Below are 27,828 nucleotides of genomic sequence, written 5' to 3' on the forward strand. Positions count from 1 at the left end.
CTTGGAGATCGGCAGCTTTGGGTCCTATAATGGACACAACGCTGTCGTCGGCAAGTTGTCTTAGCGTGCAAGATGTGTTGATACATTCATCAATGTTGTTTACGTAAAAGTTGTATAAAAGGGGGCTTAAGCATGAGCCCTGAGGAAGACCCATGTAACTGAATCGTATTGTCGACAAATCACCATGTGCAAAATACATGTGTTTCTCGGACAATAGATTATGTAAAAAGGTGTTCAAAACCGGCGAAAGACCATGCTGGTGCAGCTTCTTAGATAGGATATTTATAGAAACTGAATCAAAAGCCCCCTTGATATCTAGAAATACTGATGCCATTTGTTCTTTACGAGCAAATGCCATTTGAATTTCGGTTGAGAGCAACGCAAGACAATCGTTCGTTCCTTTACCCCTGCGGAAGCCGAATTGTGTATCTGAAAGTAAACCATTAGTCTCGACCCAATTGTCTAGACGGAAGAGAATCATTTTTTCGAACAACTTCCGGATACAGGAAAGCATAGCAATCGGCCGATACGAATTGTGATCGGAGGCTGGTTTCCCAGGTTTTTGAATGGCGATAACTCTCACTTGTCTCCAGTCGTGTGGAACAATATTACCCTCGAGGAACTTGTTAAACAAATTCAGCAAGCGCCTTTTGGCAGAGTCAGGAAGCTTTTTCAACAAGTTGAATTTAATTCTGTCTAACCCCGGGGCCTTATTGTTACACGACAAGAGCGCAAGTGAGAACTCTACCATCGAAAACGGTGTTTCGTTTGTATTCGAAGTCGCGGCGCGGGATATCTTCTGTTCCGGAACAGAATCAGGACATACTTTTTTAGCGAAATCGAATATCCAGCAGTTAGAATATTCCTCGCTTTCGTTCGTTGTGTTTTGGTTGCGCATTCGTCGGGCTGTGTTCCAAAGAGTGCTCATCGATGTTTCTTTTGTTAATCCGTCGACAAACCGTCGCCAGTAACCTAGTTTCTTTGCTTTAACTAAGTTCTCCATTTGCTTATCTAGCGCTGCGTAATTTCTATAATTATCAGGTGTTCCATATTTTCTGAACTTTTTGAATGCTAAAGATCTTTCCGCGTTCAGTGATGAGCACTCTTTGTCCCACCACGGGTTGGGAGGACGAATGTTAGTATTCGCGCCGGGTATACGTTTCGTCTGAGCTTGAATCGCTGTGTCGAGAATCAAGCCAGCCATAAACGTATACTCTTCCTCCGGAGGAAGTTCTTGTGTTGTTTCTAGTTTCTCAGATATCGATATTGCGTAGCATTTCCAATCAATATTTCGTGTGAGGTCATACAAAACATTGATTGTTTCCGATGGTCTTAATCCGCTGGCGATTGAAATTACGATAGGCAGATGATCGCTACCGTGGGGATCAGGGATTACCTTCCACGTGCAATCCAACCGTAGCGATGTCGAGCAGAGGGATAAGTCCAGCGCACTTGGTCTTGCTGGTGGTGCGGGAATTCGTGTCATTTCTCCCGTATTCAAGATTGTCATATTGAAGTTGTCGCAAATATCATGGATCATAGCTGATCTGTTATCATCATGAAGACAACCCCATCCCGCACCGTGAGAGTTAAAGTCTCCTAAAACTAACGTCGGTGCGGGAAGAAGTTGCATGATACTGCTGAGCCAGTGGTATCCAACTGAGGCTCTAGGGGGAATATAGATGGAAGCAATACAAAGGTCCTTGCCTTTAATTGTGACATGACATGCGACAACTTCAATACCTGATATCGAGGGGAGGTTAATTCGAAAGAAGGAATAGCACTTTTTGATCCCCAAAAGTACTCCTCCGTAGGGATTATCTCGATCCAGGCGAATAATGTTAAAATCGTGGAAGTTTAGTGATACATCAAAAGTTAACCAAGTTTCGCACAATGCAAATGCGTCACATTTCAGATTATTTACTAAGTATTTAAAAGGATCTATTTTCGGGATGATACTTCTACAGTTCCACTGTAAAACAGTGATCGAATCCTTAACCTCGTTCGAAAAATTAGCCATCGAAGGAAACGATTGCTGAGAGGAGGGGCCATTTTGCAGTCAGCTGCATCAAAAACATTTTAACTTTTGGCAGGAAAGTCATCAAAATACCTTTTAGGGGGTCAGAAATGTTGAAGACGGAAAATATAAAGTCCACAATGTCACTGAATTTTACAAGTCCAGCACTTGATGTGTTTTCTGGTTCCTTGGGGACTTTCGGGGTTTTGGGTGTCCCCGGAAGTGTTGGATATTCTTTCTCCGATTTCAAGTCTCCGGAACTAGGAGCTTTTGGCTTCTTCTTTTCGTTTTTTTTACCAACACTTCCTTCTGCTGTTACTTTTTGAGGGCCTTCAAGAGATATCTTCGAACCCTTTCTAGGGAGTTTAGGAGATGATATATTTTTCCTCTTCCTAAAACTACGAGGGACAGTTGAAGATGTACCTTCTTGAGGATCGTCAGAGTCGCAATCGTCCGCAGACAAACAGGTGTAGGGGTTCTGTTCAGGTGGTGTGGCGATTTTCAGCATTTCTGCGAACGAGCGGTTTGATCGTTGCTTGAGAGATCGTTTCAAATGATCTCCACGCAATTTATACGCAGAACATGCTGTGAGGTCATGCGGGGCCGTCCCACAGTAAAGACACTTTTCAATGTCTCTGTCGCTAACGCCATTCGCATGACTCTCTCCACACTTCGAGCAGCGGGGCCGATTTCCACAATGGGAAGCTGTGTGTCCTAGTTGTTGACAACTAGTGCAATTCATTACCCGTGGTACGAAAAGTCGTACAGGTAGACGAACCCTGGCCAGGAGAACGAATTTCGGCAAAGCCGAGCCGGAGAAGGTCACCCGATACGAGTCCGAGTGGGGATAAGACTTTGTCCCATCCGCGGCGATCGATACTGAATGCAAACGTTTGCAGTCCAGTATCTTGACATTCTTAAGCAAGGGATCTTTAAAACATCCGACCCCATGTTTGAGAATGTCCTCGCATGTCAGACTTGGATCCGTGATCACTCCGTCTATCTCGACTTCGCGAGCTGGTATATAAACGCGGTAGTCCCGCGTAAAGTGATCGTTTCGAGCGATCTCATTAGCATGTTTCAGACTGGTCAACGAGACCCTGAGCTTATCGGGACGAATTTTTGAAATAAATTTCAATGTTGTATATTTCGACTCCAAGTCATTAGATATTTTTAAAATATTAAGCGGTTTATTCTTCTCTTTGGTCCGAAAATAAACCACATAAAGGCCGGCCGAGGGTGAAGGCTCTTCGGGATACTGTTTAACCCGGTGAGTCTTACTATTTGGGGCAGATTTAAAATCTGTTTCCATTTTATCTTCGGGGGGCAGGGGAGAATTTAATGGACTTGCCATAGCGCGGTTGAGGTTCCGCGCAAATTATAGGGGGAGTCAAAATATAAGACGATAAAGGGACACGAAGGGAAAAAATATTATACTTAGCTAATGATCCGTAGCAACTCGGCCGCTGAGGCCAAGCGTTAGTTACAACGACCTCCGAGAATTAATATGCACACAGCACCGGTTCACGGCACCACACTGAACGTCGGTTCACTGATCTTATTGTTTTAACACAATAGCATCCGGCACTGTCTAACTGTATTTATTGTTTATACTGTATTGATCTACTGCACAAGCTCACGAACAAAAGATCTGATATTAAATGACCTTGAAACGGATTAGCATGGATTAACGCACAGCTGCTCTAATGCAAACTACCATCCGATCGATACGACGGTCACGAAAGGAATGACTCTGGTGACTTATACTCTGCTGAACAACTGATCGTCATTTTTGAAACAATGACAACAAAACTACGAAACTGCAGAACGCGGTTAGATCAAATCAACGCCTTAGGCAAATTCATCATCGAATATGCAATATAATGAGTTGGTTATAGTGAATTGGAATACTTGCTCACTCAGGAGCAAAACTGCTGAATTGTCCGACTTTCTTCAAGAGAAGAATGCCGATATTGCTATTTTAACTGAAACTCATCTTAAACCTGAAATTTCTATTTTTATTTCCAATTACAGGATTCACAGGCTCGACAGGGCAACTACCAGAGGAGGGGAAGTTGCCATTGCCATTAAACGATCCATTCAGCACAGGCTTCTGTCAGCCTTTAAATTGCAACTCATAGAAGCCATCGGAATTGAGATTACAAACACGATGGGACCCATCATCATCATTGCAGCGTACTGCCCCAAACAAACCAATCTTCGAGATGGTACGTGTGCATCATTGAAGCGAGATCTGGCTATGCTCACTCGACGACAGAACAAATTCATCATTGCTGGGGACCTGAACGCACGGCATGAGCTGTGGGGAAACAGAAGACAGAATCGAAACGGATTCGTACTTGCCGAAGATTACGAAGCTGGACAATACAACATCCTCGCTCCGGATCAACCAACGCGACTTTCCAGATCAGGAGTTCATTCCATTTTGGATATATTCATCAGCAACATCGCCATAGACAACTCTCCGGTTGTCTTCTACGAGCTCTCTTCTGACCACTTTCCAGTAATATTGACGTTGGGATCTTCACCAGAAACAGTGCCTATTCAACCACGGAGGAACTATTGTCGCACCGATTGGGTCCAATTTCAACAAATCGCCGACCAACTTATTAATATCGATTTGCCACTTGATTCCCCGATGGAAATCGATGCAGCCCTATCTTCCTTCCAGCATTCAATCACAGTCGCTCGTGATAGGACGGTTCCAGTACAACATATGCCGAGTTCCTCTCTTCAAATCGACAGTGTCACCAAGAAACTCATCCGACTTCGGAATATCTACCGGAGGCAGTATCAACGAACTGGCATTCTAGATAGGAAGACTACTTATAACAACTTAACTAGGATAATCCAGGAAAGGATATCTGAGCTTCGCAACAGGAACTTCCAGCAAAAGCTTCAAGAAATTCTCCCACATTCAAAGCCCTTCTGGTCCTTAACGAAGGTGCTTAAGAAAAAACCGAAGCCTATTCCTCCTCTGATGTCACCCCAGGACGCAGCTGAAGGAATACCTTTAATCACACTAGTAGAGAAGGCAAATGCGCTAGGCCAGCAGTTTGTGTGTTCTCACAATTTAGGACTCAACATTGTTAGTCCATATGAAAGAGACGTTGCTGATAGCGTAGCTGAGGTTGACCAATCAGACAGCTTGGTTCCTGAGGAAAGGAGAGTCACTGCGAATGAGCTGATGGCTTTTGTGAAAAAATCCAAAAATATGAAGGCCCCCGGTTTCGACAACACATTCAACATTGAGCTGAAACATTTGAGTATTCGCTCATTTGTCTTCTTAGCTAAACTTTTTAACAGGTGCTGGGAGCTTGGTTACTTCCCTTCAATGTGGAAGTTAGCTAAAGTTATCCCAGTTTTGAAACCGGGGAAAGATCCTTCCTTTTCCAAGAGCTATCGGCCCATCAGCTTACTCTCTGCCCTATCCAAGCTGTTTGAAAAGTCAATACAAAGGCGAATTCTTGCTTTCGCAGATGAACAGGATATATTTCTGGAAGAACAGTTTGGGTTCCGGAAAGGAAGATCCACCATCCACCAACTCACCAGGGTTAACAACGTCATCCAGCAAAACAAATCAGTGTCCAAAACGACTGTCATGGCAATATTGGATATTGAAAAGGCATTCGATAATGTGTGGCACGATGGACTGGTGTTCAAACTGCATCGGTATAATTTTCCCATGTATCTTATTAAAATTATCAAAAATTATCTTGCAGATAGAGCATTCCAGGTTTCTCTGAATAATGCACTTTCAGAAAGATTTACTATTTCTGCTGGTGTACCCCAGGGAAGTATCCTAGGTCCCATTCTATACAACATTTTCACATCAGACATCCCACCTCTTCCAGGTGGTGGTGTTCTGTCACAATTTGCTGATGATACTGCCATTCTTTACAAAGGTCGTGTCATTAATGCTCTGAAGAATAAACTACAGACAGGTCTGGACGCTTTAACGGAATATTTTACAAGCTGGAAAATTGTGATCAATGCAGCAAAAACTCAGGTCATCTTGTTTCCACATTCAAGATCTCCAAAACTTGTTCCATCAGACGAATGCAGAATACGATTCGGTGATGAGGTCATTCAATGGTCCGATGAAGTTATCTAACTAGGACTCACCTTTGACAGACATCTGATATTCAGGTCACATGTTGACAAAATCGTTCAAAAATGCAGCATACTCATTAGGTCTCTGTATCCGCTGATTTGTAGAACATCTAAACTATGCCTGAAGAATCAGATGGCTGTCTATAAACAAATCATCTACCCCGCAATTGAATACGCAGTCCCTGTTTGGCGGGGCTGTGCACGAACACACAAACTTAGGCTTCAACGCATTCAAAGTAAGATCTTAAAGATGATTCTAAATCTACCCGCTTGGACAAGGACTAGTGAAGTACATGAGATGGCCTCCCTGGATATACTAGAACAAAAATTCGAACAATTCTGCACGAAATTTGAAGAGAGGTGCTCAATCTCTGAAATACAAATAATTCAAAATTTGTACGTATTAGGTTAGGGATAGTTATAAGTAGGTAGATATTTTATAAATAATTAAAATAAATATTATGATTAAACATTAGTATGTAAAACAAGAGTAACTAAAACACCTATTATTAATAACGAATCGTATGAACAACAAAGATGAAAGGCCAAAGGGTCAAAACACTTGTACTGTAAAATGTTGATGTAATACACAAAAATAAGATTAATAAACAGATATTTATGCAAAAAAAAAATTTTTGCGAAAATCGATCATTTCTTTTCGTGCGTTCGGTGGAAGCAGACGTCGTGGGAGTTGAACCATCAACCAGCAGCGACGGAGAGTGCACCTTTTGCGTGGTTAAAACCTCAAACGCTCAGATAGCAACTCTCATTTGCTTTTCGGTAGTCGTAACGAGAAGTTCAAATTTCAGATATTAGTTCCGTAATATAGGTTTAGTATTCAGAGCCTGCGTGCTGAAACTGTATTCCGGAGCTAATTTCAGTTTCGAAATTGCAGTTCTAGAATTCAAACTGGATTCTGAGTCTGTTATTGGTTCTAAATTTAGTTCTTGAACTCAGGGTCCAGTTCTTTATTCCAGACTTCTTCTATTCGGTTCTTTTTAGAACCATAATAATACTCGTAAAGAATTATGCGGAAGTTTACTTTACTGTACTCTATACAACTCATTCTGGTTGTCATGGCGGTCTTCAAGTTTCAGAGCTTAGTTCCGGAATATGGGTTTAGAATTCAGAGTCTGCGTGCTGAACTAACTCAACTCGTCACTCTTCATCACGAACGCTTTCATAAAAAGTTCTTTTCAGAGCCACCATTTTTTATTATAATGAACTATACTGCTTATTTCATAATATTTAATTGCGTTTCAGAATGTTTAATGTAACTAATCTGTAATTTAGTCTAGGCGCATCGTTTAAATTTCTAGTAATGAAAGAGGGGAAAGTTGCACATTTCAAACAATCGATCAATTACCAATTCGAATTCGGAAGCATAAATAAAGCGTGTCATATTCGTATTCACGACATCCAGTTATGTCTCTGACATTACACACCCGTACTTTTTTACCTTTTAAATTTATGTTTTCGGACAGTAAAATTGTCTAACGTTAATGTTTCGTTCTATTATTTTAACGATTACTTGGCCTACAATAAACGAATTGCGACAAATTCATATTCAACACATTGAACTCGGCCAACAGAAGAAATATCATCAAAGATTATTGTGAACGTGTTGAAAACTTTTGTAAAGAAAAAAATAAACAAATGTACCATCTCATCTTTCGAACCAGTGCATTGAACAGAGATTGTAGATCTCTCTTAAACTAATGGATGGAGTTGAACCCCATTTTTAAACTTGAAGGGCGGAGTAGAGATGACCAAATTAATACTTTATATTGATTCCGCAAATTTATAAAAGCTGCCCTCGCAACTTGTTATTTGCAATTGCATATTAAAGCTTAATTGTAGACTGAAGACGTTTAAAAATTTAAAGGCAAATCCTTGGGATTATCGAGCAGTTTTCCATAAATTGGTTCACCGCTAGTTTGGTGATAATACTTAGTTGTGTTTTATAAATGTTCGTAGAATGGCAATCACAGGATCAATTTATGATTCACATTTTAGCAATAAAATGAGACATTCATCTTGGACACTTGAAAGTTCAAATTACCATTTTATTAAATATAGTGTCCATTAACTTTTACAGGAACGCTGAAATCGTTTAATAATTGTATCAATAGCCGTCTCACCATCACATAATTTTGCTTAGTATTCGATCTAAAATTAACAAATGACGTTGAGTTCGGTCTTGAGAATCAATATCAGAATGAATTATTTAGAAAAATGAGGAACAACAAAGCCGCGGGCAATGACCAGTTGCCAGGCGAGCTGCTCAAACATGGAGGAGAGGCACTGGCTAGAGCGCTCCACTGGATGATTTCTAGGATTTAGGAAGAGGAGATTCTACCGCAGGAATGGATGGATGGAGTGGTATGTCCCGTCTACAAAAAGGGCGATAAGCTAGACTGTTGCAATTACCGCGCAACCACATTGCTCAACGCCGCCTACAAGGTACTCTCCCAAATCCTTTGCCGTCGTCTACCACCAATAGCTAAGGAATTCGTAGGGCCGTACCAAGCGGGATTTACTGGAGCCCGCGCCACTACGGATCACATATTCGCGATAAGACAAGTACTCCAGAAGTGCCGTGAGTACAACGTACCCACGCATCACCTATTCATTAACTTCAAAGCGGCATACGACACAATCGATCGAGAACAGCTATGGCAGATAATGCACGAATACGGTTTCCCGGATAAACTGACGCGGTTGGTCAAAGCAACGATGGATAGAGTGATGTGCTACGTCCGAGTATCTGGGACGCTCTCGAGTCCCTTCGAATCTCGGAGAGGGCTACGTCAAGGTGATGGACTTTCTTGTATCTTGTTCAATATTGCCCTGGAAGGAGTGATTCGAAGAGCGAGGATCGACACGAGTGTCACGATCTTCCGAAAGTCCGTACAACTTTTTGGCTTCGCTGACGATATTGATATTGTAACACGTAACCTTGAGAAGATGACGGAAACCTACATCGGACTGAAAGCTGAAGCTAGGCGTATCGGACTGGCCATAAATGCGTCGAAAACAAAATACATGAGAGGAGAGGCTCTAGAGAAGAAACACTACGCCTCCCATTGATAGACGGTGACGATATCGAGGTGGTTGACGAGTTTGTGTATTTGGGCTCACTGGTGACCGCCAACAATGACACCAGTAGAGAAATTCATAGACGTATTTTGGCAGGGAATCGTGCGTACTTTGGACTCAGAAAAACCCTTCGATCGAGAAAAGTACGCCAACGCACGAAATTGACCATCTACAAAACGCTCATCAGATCGGTTGTTCTCTATGGCCACGAGACCTGGACTATGCTGGCAGAGGACCAACGCGCCCTCATTGTTTTCTAAAGAAAGGTACTGAGGACCATCTACGGCGGAGTGCAGATGGAAGACGGAACGTGGAGACGGCGTATGAATCACGAATTGCAACAGCTGCTAGGAGAACCACCCATCGTACGGACAGCTAAAATCGGACGTCTACGATGGGCTGGGCATGTCATAAGGATATCGGACGACAGCCCAGTGAAAATGGTTCTTGAATCTAATCCGACTGGTACAAGAAGAAGAGGAGCGCAGCGAGCAAGGTGGATCGATCAAGTGGAGGGTGATCTTAGAATCATCCGTGCCTTGAGTGGCTGGCGACGAGCAGCCATGGACCGAGTTTTGTGGAGACGTATGCTTGATACAGCAAAGGACACCCCATGCCTATAGCTGTTAGGTAAGTAAGTTCGGTGAGGATAACACCTTTGAGGATAAACCGAAAACGGGCCGAAAAAAAGGTCCTGCTAACCCTCAGTTGGATAAACGTATACTGAAGGCGTTCGAGCAAAAGAAGGAGGTTTCAGTTCGGGATGTGGCCAAAAAAGTGGGCACTTCGAAGTCAAATGTTCTCCGTGCTAAAGAACATTTGAATCTTCGACTCTATAAGAAACAGAAACAATCAAAACGTAGTCCGAAACAAGAAGCATCGATCAGGCCGAGGGTTCGAAAGCTGTGCAATACGATTCCTGTTGGAAATTTGAACTGCATAATCATGGACGACGAAACCTACGTGAAACTCGATTACAAATCCTTGCCGGGACCACAATATTATACGGTGCGAGAAGGGCAAGTGTTAAACCAGTCCGAGACATTGATTGAAGTCGAAAAATTTGGTAAGAAAGCTATGGTCTGGCAAGCAATTTGTAGCTGCGGTAAAATTTCGAAACCCTTCATCACCACTGCTTCAATGAACAGCGAAATATACATCAAGGAATGTTTACAAAAACGACTTCTACCCATGATCCGAAGCCACAAGGATCCTGTTGTTCTCTGGCCAGATCTTGCTTCTTGCCACTACTCGAAATCAACGGTAGAATGGTATACTACCAAAAATGTCACTTTCGTCTCAAAAGACATTTGGGCATTAATGAAGGCACATCTTAGGAAACATGTCTCGGCAGCCGAAACCATTCAACAGTTCGAAAAAGATTGGAAAAAAGTATCAAAACTTGTCGCCAAGAATTTAATAAGGAACGTTCGCAAGAAGGTGCGCCAGCTAGTCTATAATGGCTAAGTAGCAAATGTTGAGAATAATATTCTGTTCCTGTAGTCCAATATTATCAGTATATCGAATAAAATTTGAATATCTAACACTTGTGAATTATTTACAGCGAAATCAAAGTGCGTCCATACTTTCTGGGACAGTCTTTATAATTTGTGGTGTCTTCAGAAGTTATTTCGACGTGGCATTTATAAGTAAGTGAAAACATAGAAAAATTGCATAAATTTCAAAGATAACGACTTTGAAAAACTATCAACATGTGTTTCCATTCAGATAATCCTGCAATGGACAAAAGTTTAGCTTGAATTTTCCCATTTCGGATCGCATCACATATCGGTTTGTCTCAACTTCAGCAGCATCCCCTAGGCAAGAATTCAAGTTTCTTGATGTGAATGAACAGTCACATCATCAACAACAACAACAACAATATCAGCAGCAGTATTGCCAGTGATAAGACATCGAAAAGTTTCCGTTGAGGCTCATCTTTCGAGCAAATTAGAGACTGTTTCCCAATGAATGCACCTTTCGACTTATTGCTGTTCTTTCTGCAAAACATTCTCGCACAAAAGTTGGGTGTTATTTCAGATGCTTACTGTGCCGCGATCCGGACGTAGACGGCACGGGGTTTCGTGCGATTATGCAAACGAGATTAGCACACAGGTAATAAATGTAACGTGAATTCTCCAGAGCACCGTGGATGAAAATGTTCGGGTGGAATGATTCGGATTTCAGAATTCCGACACTTTTGCGATCCAACGTTCCCTTCCTGAATACGCCAAAAGGAGGGGAGGAATGCATGAATGACTATGGGGAGCTGATAAACTGCTACTAAACTGCTCATAATTGCTCGCTAATCGCGAATGAAAGGAAATTGCTATTGATCGCACATGTTTGATAGTGGCAGTAATCATCCGTACTTTTGTCGGTGGGTGGGTCTTTAATTTGTTTGCAACCCTTGAAGCTGAAGCGATGCAATTCGGTGGAACGATACTTACTTTGTAGGCTTGACAGGACGAGAAATGAGGACATGGTTTTACACCTAACGCTTTATTGCGATTCATAATGAATTAATTTTATTGTATGAATATAACCTCCGGCTTTTTGAAACAGTACAAAATAATACCGCTTGACTTCAGTTGCTCATATGTTATTATTTAACACATCTTATTTTTTATTGAGTGCACTGTATTAGATTTGCTTTTGTTGTATATATTTCACGTATATTTTACAAGTATTTATAAGCTACCAACATGCTGCAAACTGACTAGTTTTTTTTTTGTTTGTTTTGACTTTATGTAGTGTAGTATGTATGATATTCTTGAGCCCTTTTAAGTATATTTGTTCGCAGAAAAACATCCAAAGTGTCAAAATTTAAAATGGAAAATCTGTACAACTGTTTAATTTGACCCGGCCGTCGTGCGATCCTGGTTCTGCTTTTTTTTTCATTTCTCCAGCAGGAAAGTGGTTTGCACACGTCTTTGGTTTGGCAAAATAGTGGAAGTGACTTTGGGGACCACCGGACATAGAGAAAGGGGAAAACTACGTCGATTTATCCCAAAAATCGAATATTGGTAAAAATAGCTTTGGCCGGCCGCTTCCGATTGCAGAAGTTGATCGTTTTCTGATGATTGCCGATGCGATTCTCGTGCAGTCCGACCAGCAGTTTGAAGACATCGTCCCGACTGGGAACGCACAGATAGCGGGCGTCAGCGTCGTACCTGTTTGAATAGTGCGGTTTTTTAACAATACCAAATATAATTAAAACCAATGGCCAACCACTCACGTCCGGCTTCTGGCATTTTGTCTCTTCCACGGATATCGCCGATAGTACCGTCCGGACCGTTTATTACCGCTGGCTGTAAATTGTTGCATCCGTCTGGTCTCAAAGCTGGAATCGTTGCTTCCGATCTTCCTAACTCCGTCATCGCCGGTTTCATCATCCGGGAGCAGTTCCTCCGCTGACCCAGTTCCGTCACCGGCGGCATCCTCGACATACACGATTGGCAGCGGTCCCTCGGGCAGTTGTTCCAGCATCTTCATCAGCAGGTTTGATTTGATTTCGATGTCCTCCTCTGCCTTGATTTGCTCCAACCGTTCCCGTATCAGATCGAAACTCGCGATGTTATTATGATGATGATAATGGTGATGAGGATTATTATTATTATTGGCGACCCGGCCGATGTTTGGCGAAGGTCCATCGCCCCGAAGGTGGTTACTTTTTGCGGCTTCATCCTCTCCGGTTAGATAGTTGTAGAGCTGCAGATTGTCACCGATTTCGTTTTCGACTTCAGCCGATACCGGTGATAGACCGAGTAAAGCCGAACCGAGTTCACCAGGTTGGTCGTACTCTGCAAATGGAATGACTTAGAATAGTGAGAAAAGAAAGTTGAGGTAAATTATTATTGTGATTAATTAAACTTGTAAATACGTCATTTGTATAACGAGTTTCACTATTAATTGGAATAGAGAAAAATCTCAAGTATCTGGTAATTTCAATTATTATCCCCGAGTTTGAAAAAAAACTCGTTCTAATTTCTTTTTGTTCCAATGCTTTCATTAAAATAGTACAGTAAAATAAATGTCATATAAACCTCGCTGGAAAAAATACTAGTATCCCGAGCTCATGTCACTGGTATCGTGGATTGCTTTGGGTTTCCACTCATGTACAGAAATGATATTGACTCGATGTTGGTGATTGCTTTTCAATTCATCAGTTCAAAACCAGCGAAAACCAAGCCACCGGTGATTTCCGATGAAAATCAACGTTAGAACTAACTCGGTAATTATTTTTAGTGTCAGTAGGCGATGGCATTTTTCGTACCTACACCGACGACACGACCTGCCACTCGTCTATTAAAACTGTATCGTAAATTTAACTACCCCTCAGTAACTGGTAATGTCAAAACGTAATCCCTTAAAAAGATGTTGAAGCTGGCAACACATGTTGATAAATTATTGATTTTAATTAACAGTTACCGTAACCTTGGTTACTGCATTTTGAAGACATGAGAAATGTAAACAAAACAAACTGCAAATCTGATATTTTAAAGTGAATAATTAAAATGGATTTTCCGAGTGGAAAATCTTTTCCCGTGGAAACTGCTTCAGCATCAGAGCAGTGGATCGACTAGTCATTCGGATTTGCTAAAAGAATTATTCTGTTGTGAAAACCGAAAAGGATCCACTTGCAATTGAACGAACGAAGTTTTCTACGGATTTAAAATCCTACATTCAAGTCTGAGTAATGGAATTTTTTTCATGAATTGTATTGATATACTAACATTTACAGTCAACCCATAGATAAAATAATTGGGTTAAAAATAATGCGAGCTGTGAGTGTACTTTCTATTTGCGAAAAGAGTTTCTTAATTATAGTTATAAGAATTATTCATTATTATTATAAAATCCGGGTATTGCCCTTATTGTCAGAAGAAATCAAGTGAGGGAGAAACATTTTCTTCAAGCAATAATATGCATAAACAACAAAATATCTGGTAACTTAAAAGAACTATCTTTTTCCTTTGGGCATCCGGATCAATATAATACTTCTCGAATTTTATTAATTATACTATTTTTCTTGCGTAACTCTCATCTTGTGATTAAAAGTGCTGTCAAAAGTATTGGTTTTGTTTTTTATCCATGCCTCGATTGTGGCACAACGAATTAGATGATGATTAGTACAGTTGCTTTGAATACGAAAGATTTATATAGAAAAAAAACGTAACGTGGAATTTAAAAGTTGCTTATGTTTCCATTTTTATTTATTTTACTTTCTTTTTCATAAAAATATTGATATTATAAATCCGTCTCCTAAGCTTTGCTTTTGTATTGACTGTTTATGTCCCACTTCAAGAGCACTGCAATGAATCGAAAGAATCTGAATAAAAAATATGCAATAAATAGGTTGTTCAAGATAATGTTTGGAGTGTTATGATAGTATGTTTACATACAAAAGAATTAATGATCTCAAAACACAGGAACAAAATTGAGGCACTCACTTTAATCGTACTGAAGATGGCTGTAGCATTTCATTAGTCTACATCCTCGAGTTGTTCTCAGGAATTCACTGAACTGGCGCAGAGGTAACCAAACTAAAAACTTATGGAACGATTCGACAACTTTCTCAAAATGTTTGTTTATTTATCCTTGGGATCCTTGGTAACTAGTTCATAGCAACTTAAGCAGTGTTGCTCGAGTACATTATTTTTATCTTTATCAGGGGGTCGCTATATTTTTGGTAACTGGCGGTAAAACGTTAACGGACAATTTTAATGCAAATTTTTATTCGGAGTGCCTGGTCGTGTCGTCGCCTACACCCTCATTCAACATAACTCAAAGTTGAGTGATACACCACTCAAATTCACAAAAAGTGCACGTACTCTAAACTAGAGTTACCACCTATCTTCTCATTTTTGAGTTAAGAGACGAAGCTTTCAAAATTTGAATCATTTTTTTATAAGTATAAAAAATAGGTATAGAATTCGTTCAACTTTAGAAAAATTTTCCGAGGCCCAGAGCAAATGTCCGATATGGCTGGATGGATTTTGATCAAACAGTTATAGCGGAAACCGATGCTCTATCGTTTCACCAATTGACAAAATTACAACGAATCAATATCGGCTGGGAGCGGTGTAGAGTTTTTGAAGTTGTTGACGTTATGCGGTGCTATAAATGCTCCGAATATGGAAATAAGGCGGCAACATGCGTGAAACAGCTGTGTTGCCCAAAATGCAACCATTTGTCACAACCAGTCACAACCAGAATGAGCATTTGAATCCTTTAAACACCGAGAAACTTGATATCAGTCATCACTCTTGGAGTTCACAGTGTCCCCTTTACAAAAAGCGACTAGAAAAAGCCAAACTGAGAATTGATTACACTATCTAGCAATCACTGTATGGTGCCCTTCCGGATGAGGATGTTCAAACGAGATCGAATGAGTCAGTTGAATCTCCTGCTCTGTCAGGTAAACACATAACATGTAAATGTCCTTCCGAGGCTTCGATAGATACTACGCACGCTCAAAGTGGTCTACACTTCCAGCTTTCTGCTGTTGTTGCCGGTTCGACCAATGATCGTGAACTCCATGAGTTGAACCAGCCAGCCACTCATGGAATCAATAATAAGGATGTAAACCTCGCTCTCCAATCTCCTGATTCGTTCATCAGTCAAATTCAAGATACTGCTACTGGGCACAGTTTCTCAGGTAAATTTGCTACACGTATATGTTCAGTCGTAGCTGGGTCAGAAAACTACACTGCCTTAAATAGCCCCCCTTGCGTTCCAGACTTACACTCTAATATGGATACTGGCGAGCTGACATTGTACTATGAGAATGTAGGCGGTATCAACTCATCCATTGCAGAATATTCACATGCCTGCTGCGACGGCGCATTTGATATTTATGCTTTTACCGAAACTTGGTTAAATAATGACACACGATCTAGTCAATTATTCAGTTCTAACTACAATGTATACCGTCAGGATCGTTCGAGCTCTAATAGTTCTAAACGTCGCGGTGGGGGTGTCTTACTCAGAGGTGCGAAAATTTGACATTTTTTTTAACTGTCGCTAAGCACAAGACAGTCACTGCCAACGATCCGCTCAGCTGCTACGTTTAACTCTCTCACAGCAGTCAAAGCCACACCGTTCGCTCTGCGGTAGTATACATACATTCTGGGTAGGTAGTTTAGTACAATTGAATGGATGTACTAATGATAACAATCGAATTCTGGATCTTTGTTTCTGCAGCAATGAAATTGCAAATACTTTTTCAGTTCAGAAAGCTCTCATTCCCCTAGTCAAAAGCTGTACTCATCATCCAACGCTTTATATCAACTTTCTCTGCAGCCAACCTGTCACATTTTATATAGTTACAGAAGCAATATCATACAACTTCTGTAAATCTGATTTTATATCAATGAATCATTTTTTTGAAAGCACACGCAAAGACCGAAATCAGCTTTTTGGCGAAAAAATTTGTTGATTTGCTGATTTTAGTTAGTTATTTTTCAGGACAACTAAAAAATTCTTATATTTGCTAATTCAGATTTGTTATTTTTGAACCCCTTAATAATGCTAAAAAGTTGGTTGAATTTGCTAATTTTTCAGTTGATTTTGCAACATTTACATGCTGTCATTTCTTAGCAAAGACACGCTCCACTTTCATTCAACTAATATTTTTAGCAAAATCAACAAAACTATGGTTGATTTTAACAAATAATTATTGTTGATTTCAGTAAAAAATGTTGTTGAATTAAGTGATATTGTTGTTAATTTCAATGAAAATTTACAGTTAATAATAATAATAAACCTTCTTGAGTTAAGTAAAATATATGATTCCAACTAATACGAACTGTTAATTTTAGCTACAGCCGAAACGAGTCCAATTAATTAATTTATTTTGAATGCTTACCAGTTAATAGTCGCACACGTTCACGCTCACAAACTAGTTATACAGTGTACAAGTTTTTGCATGCCTGTTTTAAACTTAATTTAGGTTTCAAATCAAATTTGCGAAATTGTATATCAACATTATTACCTAAGGTTTAACGTTTATACATGCTAACAAAGCTTAATAATTACAGAGGCCACATTTCACGATCTAGTTTTAAGAAAAGTTAGATAAATAATATAATACAGAATTGTTTCTTTTATGCGTTTTGCTTTCTTACGGTGATCTCGTTCGGTTGACAAACTCCAGGCAAGTGATCTTTCAACTCCCCAATGATAGGCTGGAGGCCCCAAATTCGCAGTCAAACAATACTCAATACGTATTGGATGTGATCTACATTCCATCCCTTCTCACTTTCCTACTATCTCAATGAGGCCTTCTTTGTCTCCCATATATTGCGCAAGAGTTCATTGTTTTCGGCTCGGGATTGCTATACTTGGCCTATCTTTATCCTTTCCTTCAGACCATTTGCGAAGGTGATGAGATCGGTTTGTGGAACTCACAGCTATTTCGAACGCGCGCTCAGCAGCTCGGCCAGAGGCCGCAAGATGACACGCAAGTCTGCTGAAAGATATTGAGCTCTAGACATTGGACGTTACTGTTTCATGCAAGCACATAGGAGGTGCGTTACAATTGGAATTGTCAGTTGATTTTATCAATAAACTTTCTTGAGTTTAATAAATTTATTTCTGTTTATAATGTGAATAATTGATTTTGCACTATAAACTAATAGCTGCTTTCCTAAGTTTGTAAAAGGCCTCTCAACAAAAGAAACAATACATATGGGTACGGTCCTGATTATAACTCATTTTATCTAATTTGTTGAATTCTTATGCACTGTAAAAATGATTTGCTTCTCCAAAGCAACATTTTGTTTGTTCATTGTAAACTCTCACTTACAATCACGAAGCGTAATTACAAACGATCTGCTTTGGTTAGGCACTGAATGTAATGAATGGCCAATGAAAATGTCTTACCATTTCGGATAGTAGCTCTTTGATTCATGTGTCCTACTCTATTGTTGTAGATGCTGCTTGTAACATCACGGTAAATTTTCCAAATGACCGTACAGGGAAGTGTCAGTTTCAATTTGTTTACTTTCTTTTCTGATTATTGAGCGACTAAACGAGTATATTTTCGTTTATTTACATGTACTAAGCGGAAACCAAAGCATTCAGATGTCGTCTCATACAAAAAGTTCAGAGATAGAAGTCGGAATGGCAAAGCAAGCATAGAATATGCAATAAACATATACTTTCTGCACTGGTAACAGAAGTGATTGTTAGTTAATCTTTTAATAATTCTCTGATAGCTGAAAGCACTCCACAAATAAACTTAAACCAAGCAACTTTACAGCAGTTTTACATATCGGTCAGTTAGAAATTTCAAAATCTATATATAAAATATATCAAAACAATTTCAACAAGACTATCCTTTTTTGTTTTTCAACGAATTGTGTTGCTTTGACACTTCTCATGAGTTTTTGACTAATAAACTTGTTAATAAAACCAATTGCATTCTTGTTTTCTTTGTGCTGTCTTTCTGCAGTGATGATGACAGCCAAACAGCGTCAAACTATTTGATTTTAACAACAAAATTAGTTGACAACGAGAATTTCGCGTGGGATTGAAATGTTGCTGGTTTGTGTCCTGGATTTTCGCCATCTAAATATTTTCGCTAAAAACAAGAACTTTTTTCAGCAAAAATTAAATTCTGAATATTAACCAATTTATTAGTTATTTTGGCAGTTTTGATGTTAAAATCAACTAATTCAAAAACAGTAATACGAATTAGGTGCAGAGCTAATTTCGGTCGTTCCGTGCATTGATTGGAATAATGTACTACTCCATTGTGACTCTCACCAAGCTGTTGAAAAACTAAGCCGCGTATTTCTTTATGCCATCGACCAATTCGTTCCAAAATTTACAAACTCTCATCCCCAGCCTAAATGGACATGTGAGCGACTCAAGCGATTGAAAACTGCAAAACAATCCGCTCTGAAATTTTTTTTCGAAATACCGAACCGTTTACCTTCAATCTCGATATTTAGCTTTAAATAACTCATACAAAAACCTTAACAGAAAATTATTCGCAGCTTACTAGAAGAAGGTAGGGGAGAGGTGGCGATTAGTGCGCACCTAAGCTTTTTTAATTATTACAAATGAAATAATATTTTACAATATTCTTTACAACAACCTCAAACGAAAGATTACCATTATAATTTCGTTTTCAACCATGAAATCCACAAAATAGTCATGTTTTGTCCCTAATAGTGCGCAAGGGAACTGTGGAACTGTTGTATTTTTTTGGCGTTGATAAAATTGACAGCAAAATTGAAGATGAGCTTTCGTCGATAGTCTGGTCAATAGGGATTTCAACTTTGACAGTGTGACTTGGTTGGGCGTTTACGGTGGCTTCACCGAAGGCTTCTCTCTGAATTTATGGCCTTTACAATTGGTTACACTTCGAGTGCCGGACCCTGTACTAATAGTTGGTCAACTCAAGAGGGGTTTTACCTGCTCCAATAAACAATAAACAATAAAAAAAATGAAAGGTCTCCCCGTCACCCAGAACGCTATTGAATGGTTTTGAGATCGGATGGTTACTTTTTGAGTTATACGAAGTTTTATGTCAAAAATTTCAGTTTTTTGACAGTATCTGTCACATTTGACCTTGAAAACAGAATATGATTCCAGACTTAGATTTCGCACGGTGATATCTATCCAACAAGCCATAGATTGTAAAAAATCCGTCCATTTTTAACGGAGATATTGACATTTTTGTGTAAGCGACTTTTACCCCTTTTCCAGCAGTAGGAGTTTTGTGCATTGCATGACAAAGCAACGTGAAACACGATTTTTTATACTGTTACATACAATTGTTTCCAAGTACCAAAAACACTGTGTACGGCATCCTTTTTCATGACACTATGACTCGGACCGATTTTAGCATGGTTCGTTTTTGGCAACATAATAAAAAATTATTTACAGCAATAATTGCTGGAAAAAAACATAACACCCAAATACCATTCAAATCAGTTCGTTGAGATAAGAAAATGCGTGTGTGACAAATGATTTCACACATTTTTATGGAGATGATATTTAAATGATTTTTCTTCAGAACTATCGTTCAACAAAATAAATTCATACGTTTTGTATAATACAAAGCATCATTCGAACAACATTTAGTATTTTTTTCGGGAAAAAATATTGAGAAATAAGTCTGTGAAGGGGAAATTTTTGCGAACGCTTCCTAAAAATCATGATTTGCGGTGTCCACTGTATCTCAGCACAGACTAATCAGAAGTCAACAAATTAAAGCAGCTTAGGTAGAGTCGATATTTTTCTAGACCCCAACGTATGTGTTAGATTCTTTTTAATTTTTGGTGGTTGTTTAAAATCAAAACTACGATTTTGCACTGAAGAATCCGTCATTTTGTAGCTGTTAAACCGCCCCAAAGTAACAAACAACAAAAAGGAGAACGTTGGGGTCTGCTATTTTACAAGTAGACAATGCGTGCAAAATTTAAAAAAAATGATGCAGTAGTTTTTGAATAACGATGGACACGGACTTTCAAACCCTGCTTTCGAGAAAAACGCGTTTAACGTTTTCTGTCTATAAAATCGAAGGAAAAAATTTATTACTCAAAGGAGCTCGTAGGGTCCAACATTTTCAAATATCATATTCTTTCTTCTGTATTTAGTTATAATGAAACATTTCAAGAATGTTTTGTCAAGTTTTTAAGTCAATCGAAGCAGAAATCTTGGGCCTGTGCGCCGAGCTCTTACTTCTTCGCAGTATGATATAAGCAAACATAAAAGCCCATAACTTGCTGAGTTTTGTTCCGATTGGCTGAAGAAGTTCACAGAATATTTTTGGAAATGTTTTACTATAAGAAAATATAAAGAAAAAAATAAATGATTTTTCAAAAGTGCTAGACCCTACCCGCCCCTTAAAATAATGTCATTAGAACTGAAACACCGATGAATATTCATGCAAAAAGCACATGTGAATTGATGAAAAAAGATATCATCTCACTACTAGGTGGATTAGGCACGTTTTTTCCTCAAAATAAGGAAAAAAATTTTTTTTGAAAATTTGAGTTAGTTTAACTAAAAACTTGAGTTCATTGTACTCAAAATAAAGACATTCTTATTCGTAAATTTTTTTATACAAAGCCATTCTTCTTTCTTTTTAATGGAAAGCCCAGAAGAGTGATTCAAATCCGTTTCCTTTTGACCGGTTTGGAATCGAAATCGAACGATGTTGAAAACATCTATGATTGATGATTTATGGTATCAAAAACCAGATCTAGAAACGGCTATTTTTTTTTCACTCAAATGTTTGAAAACTTAACACTTACTTGCATGAATAAATGCGAGAGAACTCTTGGCCTGAGCAAATTTTACATTTACATCTGTGTTGTACGCATGGTTTTTATACTCAGATCACAGCATGCTATGCGTTTGGCTGTCAGCTTTCGTTTGTTTACTTGTTTGTGCGATTGAAGTTCTGCGTTTTCAAAATGTCGCGTATTGAAAAGAAAGTGAAAACTAAGATTCTGGACACATGACTAAGTTAGAAAGGTGTTACTTTGCGAAAATTGGCGAAGTGGCTTGGAATTCATCATGCCAGTGTTAAAATCATCATTGATAATTTTGGGGAACACTATTCTTTGGATGAGCTACCAGGAAGAGGCAGAAAACCCGGTTCTTCCAACCCGAAACTGGATCAGAAAGTGGTATCTCTAATCATGAAGAACAAATCAATATCAATACGTGATTTGGCCAAAAAAAGCAGGAACGACTGTCGGAATGATCCAGCGTATCAAGGAGGCGAAATCACCTGAAGACCTACAAGAAGCAGAAAATCCCGAAACAAAGTGTAGAACAGAAGAAACGAGCAGCAACAAGGGCCCGGAAATTGTATTCGTGTCTTTTACAGTGTCCCGATGCATGTGTTTTGATGGATGATGAGACCTATGTAAAAAAGGATTCAAAAATCCTTCCAGGTCCAAAATATTTTACTGTCGTCGTTGGGAAGGATGTGAGCGATGCGGACAGGTCGATTCAAGTGCAGAAATTCGGCCGAAAAATACTGGTATGGCAAGAAATATGTTCCTGTGGTTTGAAGTCAACCATTTTTTACACTACTGGAATTATAAATGCAGAAATCTATTGATCTGAGTGTCTTCATAAGAGATTGCTGCCTTTATATACGAAGCATAGTACATCTCCATTGTTTTGGCCGGATTTAACGTCGGCTCACTATGTCAAAACCATTCTCAATTGGTTTGCGGAAAAGGGTATAAATTTCGTTGAGAAAAATATCAATCCACCAAATTGCACTCAGCTTCGACCCATCCAATGTTACTGGGCAACCGTGAAGAGGGTCTTCAAGAGGACTGGTAAGGCAGCTGGGAACATGCAGAAGTTCCAAAAATTTGAGCTCAAGCGTCCAAAAAATGTGATGCAACACTTGTCCGAAACTTGATGAAGAACGCTCAATGAAAAGTTCGAAAATTCGTGAAGGAATAACTTAAATTTCATCCGGTTTTCATTATGCTCAAGTTTAACCTCGTATAATAAAGAATCCATTTTAGTTTGAATAAAATATCGTTTTTTTATCATAATTTAAAAGTAAAATTTGTGGATAGCTTATTTTCGATACACTACACTAAATGCTCAAATTTGAAAGTAGTCTAACTACATGTACGAATGTATTTTTTTATTCATGCCAACACTCTGTGGACGTTGTTTTTGAGAAGATACTACAAACAACAGACTTTACTACATTTTATTCATACGACCTAGTACACTGATGAAAATTTGCACGATCGATTCATATGTTTAATTTAATAAGATTTTTCATTTCAAAACATAACCAAAGCGATTTGTTTTAAGATTTCTTGTGCAAATTCACTAAGATGTTAGATTAGACTGTTTTTCACTTTGATGTGTTTTTCCTTTGGATATGATGTGTTTTGCTATTGAATCGAACTACATTCATTTTCTAAAGGAAATGAGTACAGCACAAATGTATGTGCAAAACACTTGATTCGATCAACAGTGTGTCAATTGAAATCTATGTGGAAAACAATGTGACATTCATTTGAAATTCATATAGAATCTAAAGGTAACAATATATGTTCCACTAAGTATCAAAAGTTTTTACACTCATTTTATGAGTTAAGTGTACATTTTCATGAATTTCATGTGTTCTACAAGTAGTGATAACTCAAATGCTTTCCACATCATGTAGCGTGGAAATTATTTTCAGTTTATCCACAGAATGTTAACGGGAGCGAAAATATTTTCGGGCGACACGCAACGCCTACTGTGATCATTTCTTCCAAAGTTCGCACGCTAACGCGCCACAATAGCGGCCCTTACACGATCATTTAAAGTGTCATTACTGAAAAGTAATGACACTCTCAATGATCGTGTAAGGTCTACAAGTTCAGTAATGACACGAGTAATGATGGAATTCCGGATTTTCCATCATATCCAACATTATTTCTTCTTCTTATTTTTTTTTGTGGAAGTGCTGAATATCTTTAGAACTATACGCGAAAAAATGACAAAGTGTAGATTTAAATTGTTAATATTTCATTAACCTTAACGTTTCAATAGAAAATCAAATTTATTTTCAGTTAAACGAAAATAAAAATATTGCTATTGCTATTGCTGGAGTAGTTACAAATACTCATCATTAATAATGAACGTGTAATGCTAAAAAGTAATGATGTACAGCAATGCAGTAATGACGAGCGTTTGAGCAGAAGTGTCATTACTTAGTAATGACACTTTTAATGATCGTGTAAGGGCCGCTAATGACTGTCAATACTGACGGCACTGTTCTGCCAAAAAGTTTGCAGTTTCTGTAATCATTACTCGAATTCTAAACGTTATGAAATAGATAACTAAAAGTCGTCTCTTAATATAAATTAAAAAAGGTAAATAGCCAGGATTAAAAAGATTTCGATGAAGCACCGACACTCGTAAATTTCCCCGAGCACTGGAACCAAAAATAGCACCCTCTCGAAAAACACCCGAAAAACACCCGAAGTCATCTATTTTTTACTCATCGATTACATTTTACCAACATTCAAAAGTGCACTTAACACTCCCGAAGAACTGTTCGAAAAAAAGGTGAGTCATAAATTCAATTACATCGATAATTAACATTGGCTTCGCAGACTTAATGAAATCATTATTCCAATATAACCGAATTCAATGGCGATGCGGTCCGACCGAACGGACAGTGCAATAAAATAAACATACCTTGCTGTTCCAGCGATTCCGCAATAGGATCCAACGCTGAGTTCTCGGGAAAATCTAGCTGCTGGTGCTGCTGTGGCTGTGACTGATAATGATGCTGATGCTGGTCTTGACTTAGATGGGCCGGATGGTTGCCATTTGGTTGATGCTGTAGGAAATGAGGCACCTCATGTTGCTGACCAAAGTAGCCCTCATTTAATTGCTGCTGCTGCTGCCCGGCAAACGTGGACGATGGCTGGTGGGATGGAGAGTCCGAGGGTGACACGGGACGATGATGCTGGCGGAAGGAGAACATATTGTTGCCGGGTTCAATAATTGTCGGCACGGATGACTGTTGGCGCTTTGAAGCACCAAAGTGCGGCATTATTTTTCCGGATGGGTTCCGTTGCTCGAATGTCACATACGGAGTGGCCCAGACGGTGCTGCTTCCTGCCACCATAAGCTGAAAGCACACAATTAAAATCGGTAGCATTGTGCTGCTGCCCGTGGGTTGAACTTCAGAACGTAGGCTCCGGTCCACAGCAGAACTGCGGTTGAATTTGGCTGTCGCGTTGGTTTTGGCGAGGCGTGTCCTGTCGTGAGTTGCGGCTAGTGGCGCCTATTCAGAAGCATCCGAGAGCATCCTGGAGCTGAAAGGAGAGATAATACGGCCTACTGAGATGAATTAGAATTACAGAAATGCGGTGGGTTCGTCGCGAAAGAAATGTGCTTCCGCAGTAAACTGAGAACCCGAGCTTTCGTTGACGGACGAGTGGTTTTCTAATGACATTTGGAGATCAACTGATGAAACATTTTTGATTCAAAAAATATATTTCATCCAAATAAAACAAAGACTGTTGTTTACACTTCAAATATGCTCAAGACGGATTCATGTATATTCATTGAATCATTCTAAACACAGACTTTTGTAATTTAATCCGTTAGCAAACAGGAAGGGATCCGAAAGCAAACACAAACGCGATACTGTCTTATGTGCTCAGCGATGAATACTTCGTATTTCTTCGTATGAGTCTTTGGTACACAAAACATCGGAGTTAAACATTGCCAAAAACAAGCAAAGGATAGAGTTTATCTAAAGTCGTCGAACTCTACGTACAAAGTAAACATCAACCTTTTAAACAATGCTAGAAGCTGTTCAATTGGAGCCGATTTCATCAACAAACCAACTACACGGCCCTTAAAACTTCGAAAAGTTTACCCAACATTGCACTATGGTCCGAAACGGGAAATTAGCGTGACAAAAATATTTGCACTATTAAATATTAGTTTTTTGTAGTTGGCGTCTTCGCAAAAGTTGTTTGTAATCAAATGACGCTCCTTTTGATAAAAAAAGTTACTAGGGTGGTCCTTATTTAGGTTGAAATCTGAAATCCAGCTTTTTTAATTGAACTCAAAAACGATTTTATTGTACAATGAAGTTGTACGAACGTTTATGCTGAGCAACTTTGCTAAAAATAGCACCTCTCTAGCATTTCATATGATCGAGTTACATAAATTTTCCCGAGTAAAGGTAGGGTGGCTCCTGAAAAACCACTTGTTTTGTTCTAACTTGTTTGTGAAACGTTATATGGAAAAGTTGTCTTCAGAAGAGTTGTTGAACTCACAATTGCGAATAATTTTGCTGAACCAAGCTTTTTCATATGAGCTACCAGTAAAAAATTATGATTATGAAAATGTTATTTATTTTGCTTGTTAGGGTAAGTCTTCTGAACTTCTCCTATTTTGTTTGTTCGGCAATGCCAAGATAGGGTCTGAAGTTAACAGCAGCCTTTCAAATAAATCTTCGATGTTCATTTTGCTGAATTTTAGTTAGTTTGAGGTAAAGTCGCCATAACTAACTTCAGTTTTTGCAATGGCTGAGCGGAAACATATATTGGAGAAGCCAAATGAATGAAAAACCTACAGAAAATATGATTTTTTGGAAAAAGATTCGCTCAGAGACAGGACTCGAACCTGCATTCTTATGCATTCCGTGCATACGCGCTACCATTTCGCCACCCTAAACCATGTGATAGACTAAAACACAGCTCTAAAACACGGTTAGGCATGATAGAACGTACATCGAACATGGTCTACATCTTGGCCGTCTCCCGACCGGTACCATACATCCAACTATCTTTTTTTGGCTGCTCGGCCATCCATGGAAGTTGACCACCAATGTCAACTTCCCTCTCTGAGCATCCTAGATAGCCGTGTAGTATCGGTAGCGGTTTCCCAACTGGCTAAGAATAACGCTATTCAACGTGCTGAGTATTATTCGTGTGATTTGTGTGAATGTGATTATGGTACTTCATATCATCTGATATGTAACTACGTATGCGGGTTTTTGGTTCTCCATATATGGTTCAGTCTGTGTATGCGGAGCTACAATTAAAGGATATTCTCTCGTTTCTCACCCAATGTGGTAAGGAGCTATAGGCAGAAGGGTTCATCGTTCTTCCTGGAGTGAATGAATTCTTTCTGTATTCATCTTAAATAGGGTTTAGCAAATTGTTTGGCATCCTTTAGGGGGTACCGAATTTACTTCTGTTCGTACATACTGCGAATCGTTCTGCATTCTTCCGGGAGTTCAGAATGGTGTCGCTTTTGTAAAATCTCTAAATCCTCTCAGGGGTTTGAGGTTTTATAAACAGTGCATCGTTCATCAGAAAGAACGCACATAGTAACAAACCTAAATAGGTTCTACAGCAGACTGCTCGGAACCTCGTAGAGGTTCAATATTTACTTCTGCTTCCACTAAATGCGATCCCCAGCAGATTGTTCAGCATCCCTTAGGGGTGCAGAATTTACTTCTGCTTTTTTGTGTTTTTCTGTCGTCAATTTTCCCCATGCTCCTAGTCCAAAACTTACCATTTCCCTTCAATTCTTTCCTGCTATATATCGGGAAAATGATGCTAAAAACAAATTGATGGCAAGGCACAAATCTCCAAATATCAAACATGACTCGGCCCTGGATGCATACTGTACATAATACCTATGTACGTAGTAGACAATGGTAGATAGAAATGAGGGTAGGTGATCTTCTCTCGCACGTCAGCGGTCATTCCGTTCGAGAAAATTCCATCCGAATTAAAAGTATTGCAGAATTACTCCCTGGCATCCGGAATGACGTGCAATTAACTAAAGCAACTCCATCTTACGTAATTTTTGGTGAAAGCACGAGTCATCCTTGTAAATCACTGGTTACCTACGATAATCAGCTGATTAAATGTCAATATTGTAAATAATTTGTTCACGACGGTAAACCTTGTATGGAAACTGTGAAAAGGACATCTTTAACAAATGACGGTATTCAGCAACGGTATCTAGTGAACCTGAAAACTCATCCCCTAATCTAATAATAAAAAATTATGTTCACCAACAACAATTTCTTTATCAGCCACCCAAAG

General features: G+C 39.2%; 1 protein-coding gene across 3 annotated transcripts in view; it reads right to left on the minus strand.

Moving 5' to 3' along the window:
- Positions 1 to 11,749: 11,749 nt before the first annotated feature.
- Positions 11,750 to 27,828, minus strand: part of LOC131431893 (uncharacterized) — a 39,690-nt gene continuing 23,611 nt past the window's right edge. For 2 of the 3 annotated variants that reach the window (XM_058597843.1, XM_058597842.1), the window contains exons 2-4: positions 24,443 to 25,068; positions 12,489 to 13,068; positions 11,750 to 12,423 (exon numbers count right to left, since the gene is read on the minus strand). In XM_058597843.1, coding sequence (XP_058453826.1) covers positions 12,255 to 12,423; positions 12,489 to 13,068; positions 24,443 to 24,911 — 1,218 coding nt within the window. In that variant the 5' untranslated portion in view covers positions 24,912 to 25,068 and the 3' untranslated portion in view covers positions 11,750 to 12,254. The remainder of the gene's footprint in view (positions 12,424 to 12,488; positions 13,069 to 24,442; positions 25,069 to 27,828) is intronic. The other variant, XM_058597844.1, reaches the window with a different exon arrangement.

Source organism: Malaya genurostris, chromosome 2, assembly GCF_030247185.1.
Source record: "Malaya genurostris strain Urasoe2022 chromosome 2, Malgen_1.1, whole genome shotgun sequence".
NCBI classification, from domain to species: domain Eukaryota; kingdom Metazoa; phylum Arthropoda; class Insecta; order Diptera; family Culicidae; genus Malaya; species Malaya genurostris.